Source organism: Glossina fuscipes, unplaced genomic scaffold (genome assembly GCF_014805625.2).
Source record: "Glossina fuscipes isolate IAEA_lab_2018 unplaced genomic scaffold, Yale_Gfus_2 27, whole genome shotgun sequence".
NCBI classification, from domain to species: Eukaryota; Metazoa; Arthropoda; class Insecta; order Diptera; family Glossinidae; genus Glossina; species Glossina fuscipes.
This window is the reverse complement of record NW_023998422.1, coordinates 427526-436385: the sequence shown is the minus strand read 5'-3', so window position 1 is coordinate 436385 and position 8860 is coordinate 427526. Positions and strand designations below refer to the sequence as shown.

The 8860-nt window shown below is 35.8% G+C and overlaps 2 protein-coding genes across 2 annotated transcripts; one reads left to right on the top strand and one right to left on the bottom strand.

Moving 5' to 3' along the window:
* Positions 1 to 237: 237 nt before the first annotated feature.
* On the bottom strand, positions 238 to 4092 carry LOC119635955 (kinesin-like protein costa). Its single transcript, XM_038031002.1, has 2 exons — positions 2703 to 4092; positions 238 to 2643 (listed from the first exon to the last, which is right to left on the bottom strand). The coding sequence occupies exons 1-2, from the start codon at positions 3938 to 3940 to the stop codon at positions 408 to 410; spliced, it is 3474 nt and encodes a 1157-aa protein (XP_037886930.1). The 5' UTR covers positions 3941 to 4092; the 3' UTR covers positions 238 to 407.
* Positions 4093 to 4396: 304 nt separating this feature from the next.
* On the top strand, positions 4397 to 8198 carry LOC119635725 (putative pre-mRNA-splicing factor ATP-dependent RNA helicase PRP1). Its single transcript, XM_038030709.1, has 6 exons — positions 4397 to 4558; positions 4618 to 5885; positions 5965 to 6228; positions 7410 to 7532; positions 7598 to 7951; positions 8018 to 8198. Exons 1-6 carry the CDS (start codon positions 4506 to 4508, stop codon positions 8143 to 8145), a joined length of 2190 nt encoding a protein of 729 aa, XP_037886637.1. The 5' UTR covers positions 4397 to 4505; the 3' UTR covers positions 8146 to 8198.
* Positions 8199 to 8860: the final 662 nt, after the last annotated feature.

The following is an 8860-nucleotide window of genomic DNA, read 5'->3' as shown; positions in this document are numbered from 1 at the left end:
TTTGCGACGATACGAGTATTATATGAGCTGAGTATTTATTAAGTTATATTAAGTAAAACTTGGAGATCAAAGTTTTAGGTAATAAAAAATAAAACGGTTAAAACGTTTTCACTTAAACTACAATAATAATACAATAAATGCAGTTCTCTTATGGTTTCCGTCATTTCTTTACAAACTAAAATAAAAAAAAATAAAAAAAACTTAAATGTTAACAAAAGTTAACAAACAAAAAAAAAAAAAAACAAAACAAAACGTCCAAAACATAAACACATTTCTGTATAATTTATAAAACAAACGAAAATATGAATTAATAATGAATTCAGTTTAATAGTTACATATAACATAAAATTTTTCCATCTTATATATGGAAAGAAAAAATTTCCTCCTACATCCTAAATATTTTTTTCTCAATTTTTTCTGGAATTATCATGAATGATAATTTTATTTTTCTGCCTTGTTACTTTAGTACTATTCGTATTGATGGCTAATTTTTTGAGATTTTCTTGAGGTATTGCTATAGCAGATGTCTCTTTATCTTTACGCCCTTTATAATTAGCACCGTCATCAGAGTTTAATGAGGATGAGGCAATTGGATTTACTCCCGATTCATTTTGACCTGCGCTGGCATAACGCGTCAGCACTTGAAATTTAAATAATTTATTTTTTGTTTCTCTTCCTTTTTCCTTAAACTTATCTAACGGCTTATATTTGCTCAAGCCGTTATCGTTTAGAGGACACATTTCCATTTCCGCCATTTTTGACGATTTAAACATTTTATGATTAATCATTGAATCCGTGTCCGAGTAAATTGCACCATTAGAATTATTAGCAGCCAAAGATATATTATTATTTCTCAAAACTCCCAGATTAACTTGCGAATCGGTAAAGCTTGTTGAACTGTTCGCGGTTTCCTCTACCAAATGCCTTAAAATTAAAGCCTTTTGTATCTCATGCTGTCTCTGCAATAAAACAGTATTCCGTTCTCCTTCTAAACGGGCCTGGCGTACGGCGTTTGATAAAACTCGTTCTTTCCATTCCCAGGCATCTTTTTCACGTTCCAGTTGCAGTATCTGTAACTCCAATTTGCGTGATGAGTCCCGTAAATCAATGACTTTATTAAAATATTTGTACAGCATAGTTCGCATCTCCTCTAGCGATAGCTTATTTAGCCTGGCCATTAACATTTGTTCACCTTTTTCCCTTTGCAAACGATCGCTGGTATCTATCGATTTATGGCCACAAATTAATTCGTTTTTAAATTCAATTGCGGCATCTATGGCTTCGATAGCTTCATCGCACTCTAACAGTTTGCGCTCTTCTTTCTGGGTTAGATTCTTGTCCCTTTTAAGCTTACGATCCAAAGAGCATCTTTGATCCAATAAATGATCACGAGTGCGACGTAAATTACGTATTTCGTGCCTCAAAGTCTCTCTTTGTTCATCATCTCCATATTGCTCCAAGTTTTCGGATTTTTCCCTAAGCACATGATCCAAATGCGAAATCCTCGCCTGCATTTCTTTCAAATGTTTTCCTTTTTCTTCTGGCGTTTGATTAGCTACTTCGAGTTTTAACAAACCCTTGCTATTCTCCTTTTCTTTTAAATTTTTCAACTCATTTTCTAAGGCTTGCTTAAGTTTGCGGTCTTTCTTTACCTTTTTTTGCAGTTCCTCAATCATTTTCTTAGATTCTTGCAATGATTGCTGCAGTTTCTTAATTTTTTGACCACTTTCGCCAGCTATATGCTTAATGGAGGTGACATCTTTGAGTCTCTGCTCCAAATGTTGCATAATGGCCTTAAGTCTTTCGCATTCTTGCTTATCCTTACCATTAACCATGGCTTTGGTTAATGACTTCTTGGTTTTTTCATATTCGGCCTCCAATTTGGCTCGCTTTTTATGGAATTTCTGCTTAGCGGTACTACGCGTGTCAGAATTCTTCACTAACTCCATAATAATGTTCTGTTTCAACTGCATAGTCTCTTCTACTTCTTTTATTTGCCTTAAACGTGCTTCTATATCTATGTCTAACTTGCGTACTTTTTTTTGTATATGCTCCAGCGGAGCATTGGAATGGGTTCTTAATGGCACTTCTGTCGAACTATCTAAGAATTCGTCATTTTGTTTTTGCTTAAGGTCTTGTCGCTCGCGAGACGCCACCTGATTTAACATGGCTATTTCAGCACTGGATAAGGTTGTTCCCGGCTGTAAAGATCTACGTCTTCCACCTATGGAAGGTTTCCTTTCTTCTACATCTGAATGCTTAGCCTCTTTTTTAATTGTTTTAAGACTTTCTTGACTTTCCATCACAGCCCTTGGATGAGTTTCCATGAATTCTTGATAACGTTCTTTTACCAACCGGTCGGTGCTTATTGATAACTCTTCCATCAAAGTTTCCAGTTTCTCTTCCAAATCAGGCCTTTGCGATTCCGAATCAGATTCATTGTCCGACTCATTGTGTTGACAAGTCTCCGGTTCGCTAATCGCTTCATCTGGTTCTTCCGCTTCTTGAATAGGCCCTAATTGCTTCTGAGAAGAGCGCATTATCTCATTAGAACTTAAACATTCTTCACATTCCTGTTTCAAAAAAAGCCATTCTTCAATCTGCTCCTTATCCAACTCAGCCAAGTTGTAAGAAGTAATCAATCTATAAGAAAAACCAAAAAATATTTGCAAAACTCGTTTGTAACAGTAAAATTGTCTTACTTGGAAAGTAATCCTTCAGCATTGGCTACTAATTTAAACCATTGGCTTGCTGCAAATTGTAAACCGATTTGTTCCTGGATTTGAGGCTGCAGGGCATTTGTTACTCCACTTGCTATATCAGGCAACAGACTTTCTGGTGTTATAGGTGTATTGTCGTCAGAGAATGTATTCATTACAACATAATTACGAACACATTGCACTTTAAAGGCAAACTGAAGATTACACAGGGTTTCGTTGACATCTCTTTCAAATGGCGATACACATAACATAACCAACGTTTGAGCACGACCTCCGAACGAATCTTTCAGTAGCGTCGTTAATGTAGTTTGATTGTAAGGTATATTTCTATTAGCACCAGGATCAGTTAACGCATTAACCACCTGCTCAAGTGATTGTAAGCCTATGTCCTTAGGTAAACTCGAAGGTTGCTCCAAAGCATTTAACATGAACAAACGTTCAGTCGCAGCGAGATCGGAGAAACTAGCAGTCGATAGACGATGCTGCATCAAACCCTCCTTCGATACCCATTGTTGCTCCAAGGTCAAAGTAAACAGAGAATGCGCCATTTCTCGACGACTGGCGTTCAACGTATTTAGACCGACTTGTAACCAGTGGAACACATCCGTTAAGCTAACGCAATGTACATTACCAACTCCCAATAGATCACGTATAACTTCTCCGCAAATTTCAACCCAACCGATATTCACAACATATGTGCGTTCTGGGTGATTGGCAATGTGCGCAAAAATTTCCCTAGCACACCTTTGCACTACGCCCTGATCAGCTTCGCTACAGCCGCAATCAAAGCCATGGCCGTATAACGTATACGTTTTTCCAACATTCCTCTGGCCATACGTAACCACTGAAGCATCAAATCCTTCCATGAATAAACTTACCAAAGGAAAAATTGTTTGATGGTAGATCTCATTCTGGCCGCAGTGAGGTTGCAAAGCGTGGGTCACCGGAAACGAATGGGGGCCCACTTGGATGAGTCCTGTCACCATACCTATACCATTCTCTAAAAAAACAGGCGCGGTATTCGTAGTCAAGTTTATGGCCTTCACACAACATTTTGTTTCCTTCTCTTCCTCGGGAGCATCGTCGTCTGGTTTAGGCAAAAATGCTGTATCTTCTTGCACCCCTGCATTTTTGGCCTCATCGACATTTAGTATGGTATTAGGTTTCTCCTTAGGCAGAATGGGACAAATGCGCACAGCTACTTGCACAGGTATTTCCATTATGAAGAGATCTAATTCTAATTTATTGATTAAGGAGGAACAAAAATATTGCCATTTTCAAGAATAGCAAAAAAATGTACTTTTTAAATAGATTTTATCGCAAGCGTTTTCACCAAAGAAAAATTATAAGAATTTTTCAATTTTCTACGGTTTCCAATTAGTTATGTTGCTGCTGAAATGAGTACACTGTTATCGCAAGAGATGTAAATCAAAGTAGTAAAAACAGGGAAAGTGATTTTTGTATTACAGCGGCCTTTTCCTTTTACTGAATTTGGTTGCCCCTGCAATTGGGAAACAAATTGAAGATCTTTTTCATTTTTTCTGAAACAATAAAAAGTAGTAATTTAGATGCACTATAGATTCATATTTTATTATGACAGATTTGTATTTGTTTTTTTAAAGTCGGAGTTGTCATAATTTAATGCGCAAGCAATCAACTGTGTAAGAAGGAAGTATTTCTTTTTGTACGCCATCGCGTGTACTTGCTCGCGTTTCTTCTTAATAATTTACAAGTTTATTGAAAAAGTTATAAATCTCAACCGATATACATATTCATTCCTTACCAATGTCTAAAAGACGCATAGAGGTCGGCGAGACGTACAATAGCAAAATAAAAAAGTGAGTAATAGTATAAAGTACAACGATGTAGAAAATGTGATTTTTTCGCGACTTTGTAGGGATGACTTGGCTTCATCTTCAGGAGCCGGAGTAGCAAACAATTCCGCTAACTCTTCCACAGGAGGAATCGCCGCAAATCGCCAGCCGGGTTTTTTGAATCCTTATAATTTGAAGCCATATTCGCAGCGCTATCACCAATTGCATAAAAAACGTCTCACCTTACCAGTATATGAATATCAAGCTGACTTTATGCGTTTATTAAATCAACATCAATCTATAGTGTTAGTTGGTGAGACCGGTTCCGGTAAAACAACACAAATTCCGCAATGGTGTGTCGAGCATGCTTTGTCAGTAGGCGGCAAAGGTGTAGCGTGTACGCAACCGCGTCGTGTTGCTGCAATGTCAGTAGCTCAGCGTGTTTCTGAGGAAATGGATGTAAATTTGGGTGAAGAGGTAGGTTATTCTATACGTTTTGAGGATTGTTCTTCGGCAAAAACCGTGTTAAAGTACATGACCGACGGCATGTTGTTGCGCGAAGCGATGTCTGATCCCATGTTAGAGCAATATCAAGTTATTCTTTTGGACGAAGCTCACGAACGTACATTGGCCACTGATATTCTAATGGGTGTTTTGAAAGAGGTTATAAGACAAAGATCGGATTTGAAATTAGTTGTTATGTCGGCTACTTTAGATGCGGGTAAATTTCAACAATATTTTGATAATGCTCCATTAATGAACGTGCCAGGCAGAACACATCCTGTTGAAATTTTCTATACGCCAGAACCGGAAAGAGATTATCTAGAAGCTGCCATACGCACTGTAATACAAATACATATGTGTGAAGATATCGAAGGTGATATACTTATGTTTCTAACCGGTCAGGAAGAAATAGAAGAGGCTTGTAAACGTATAAAGAGGGAAATTGATAATTTAGGGTCAGAAATTGGTGAACTAAAATGCATACCTTTGTATTCCACGCTACCACCCAATTTGCAACAACGTATATTCGAAGCGCCGCCGCCGCGTAATGCTAGTGGAGCAATAGGACGTAAAGTTGTTGTTTCCACGAATATAGCAGAAACTTCTCTCACCATAGATGGTGTAGTCTTTGTCATTGATCCCGGTTTTGCCAAACAAAAGGTATATAATCCCCGCATACGCGTAGAAAGTTTGCTAGTGTCTCCAATCTCTAAAGCTTCAGCACAACAACGCGCTGGGCGTGCTGGACGCACACGTCCCGGTAAATGTTTTCGTCTTTACACCGAGAGGGCTTATAAGAATGAAATGCAAGATAACACCTATCCAGAAATATTAAGATCAAATTTAGGTAAGTGTTTACAGTTATTTGCGTGTTGTGTACCCGCATCAAAAGGACATTTTTTTTTTTTTGTTCTCATATTTATTAGGGACGGTGGTCCTACAATTGAAAAAATTAGGTATTGACGATTTAGTGCACTTTGATTTTATGGATCCGCCCGCACCAGAAACACTAATGCGTGCTCTGGAACTTCTCAACTATTTAGCTGCTTTAGATGATGATGGCAATCTTACAGATTTAGGTGCAGTCATGTCGGAATTTCCTTTGGATCCTCAATTAGCTAAAATGTTAATAGCTAGTTGCCAGCATAATTGTTCCAACGAAATTTTATCTATCACCGCTATGCTGTCGGGTGAGAACACCTTTTTAAATAATTATTATTATTATTTCGTTTTCAATGAAATATTTTAAGAACTTTAGTCAAATTAGTTGAGTTTCATAGGGTGCAGGGGGTAAAAGGGGTAACCTCGCCCCCGGGCAAAATATTGATACTCACCATCTAGAGTAGATCACGTACTCTCGTTGCAGACGCACTAGTACATGGGGTGGCTAAGGGATTGGAAACCGGTTTACGATCGAACATGACTGGCAGGTTACAATTTCAATAACGGCAAGCACTTTGTTGAAGCATTTTAATGCCCAACAGTTCAAGGCGTCTCCGATGCGTATTTCAACTCATTAGAAACATTTGGCAGCTTAATATATTCACTGTGGTGGGTAGAATAAACTTAATAGTGTCGTTGTAACTACAAACCAAAAAAGTATCCTCTGTTAGTCATTAAAAAATAGTAGCTTTCTGAATTAATTTTGAGACCATACTTCCACATATTAATTGATTAAATTCAGTAGAGACAGATTTTGGACCTTCTAGCTTTAGTTAAAATGCAAAAGAAAAATGTGTGCAGTATGTTCAGTTATACTATTGCATCTAAAAAAACTTTGTCTTTTGCATTTGCCACGAAAAACTCAGTTTCAAGGGCGTTTACATTAACATAAAATTAGTTTCAATTGTGCCTTTTTTTTTTTTTTTGTTTTAAAAATGAAATTTTAGTAAAATCTTTGTTAAAATATATATTGTTGATAATCGCTCTTGAAACTTTTTGCACAAAAGTTTTCTCTCTTACCGTCGTTTTCCTCCTTTAGTTATTCTTACATGTGTTCTTGTTGTTGTTGTTGTTATTAAACATCTAAAAATATTGGATATAAACTTAAATTCTATTACTTTAACTGTACAAAAACCTATTTGTTACCTATATTGAGAACCATGAATGATCATCATAAACAAAACTTGTGTGAACGGGTGTATGGTCTGGTAAATTTTTTCTATAAAAAAATGGAAAAAACCAAAACCAAAAACCCCCAAACACAAAATGCCTTTTTCTTCTTTATGGCCATGAATTTCAATTAACCAAAATAAATAAATAAATAAAAATGAAAAACAAATCAACAAAACAATATATACAAAAATCAAACAAAACAATAAATGAAATTATAATGGTGATGATGAACAAATCCTACAATTAATGGGATCAGTGCCTCAATGTTTTGTGAGACCAAACGAGGCCAAAAAAGCAGCCGACGAAGCAAAAATGCGTTTCGCTCACGTCGATGGAGATCATTTAACTTTACTGAATGTCTATCACGCCTTTAAGCAAAGTGAGTTGCTTATATAATTCTTATTTCACTAGATAATAAAAAAAAAAAAAAATTATCTTCCACAGGTAGCGAAGATCCTAATTGGTGCTACGAGAATTTCATTAACTTTCGATCCTTAAAATCGGCTGATAATGTACGCGAACAATTAGCTCGAATAATGGATCGTTTCAATCTAAAACGTAGCAGCACAGAATTTACTTCCAAGGACTACTATGTTAATATACGTAAAGCTCTGGTTCAGGGCTTTTTCATGCAAGTCGCCCATTTGGAACGCACTGGTCATTATCTAACAATTAAGGATAACCAAATTGTGCAGTTGCATCCTTCCACCTGTTTGGATCATAAACCCGATTGGGTTATATATAATGAATTCGTTTTGACCACCAAAAATTATATACGTACCGTAACCGATGTTAAACGTAAGATCACTTTTATATATATAAATTATTTTTTTTGCATAAACAAATCTTTTTAAACCCTTTTAGCGGAATGGCTACTTACCTTAGCTCCGCAATACTATGATATGAATAATTTCCCACAGTGTGAGGCTAAAAGACAACTGGAGATGTTACAACAACGTTTAGAATCTAAACAATATCAGAAAGGCTTTTAAAGTATCTCTTTTTTTTTTCAATATTTCCCCTTTTTTTCTTTTCCATTTACATTCTCTTAACCCCAGAAGAATTTTTTTGTGTGATTGAAATAAGTAATTGTTTTTAACTTTTGCGGAAAGGAACGATGTTAAAATGTGTGTTAGTTTTCATTTGAAAATATTCCTAAAAATATAAATGAAAATTTTATGAATACAAGATCACTTTATAAGAAATAAACATAATAGTAAAAATAAAAAATATCTTTTCTTTCAAATGTTATTGAGTTTTTTGAGAAGTGCTACATAAATATGCACGGACTGAGAAGAAAAATGAACGCTGTTTGCGGATGCAATTTTTATATCAATGCAATTTATATATATTGGAATATTCGATTCTTGATTTTATAGCAAGCAGAACTCTTCGTCAACGTTGTGAAGGTAAGATTGAAGTAAACTTGGAATGGCGTCTTTGAATATATGTAGCATAGTGCTGTCAATTTCAAGATAAACTTCCCAGAAGAATGAATTATAAGTTTAGGCTTTTTTTTCTTTGTGATTAGGAAGAAAAACAATATCCAAGACCTACATGTTTTAAATCACTTTTGCGTTATTCTTGATTTTCGAGTTTTATTTTCAAATATAAAATAAAAGTTATACTTTATTTTAGGAATTTTTCACTTTCTCCGAGAATCTTGTTAATTGCATACAGTATTGGCATTAAAAATTTCAATCCAAT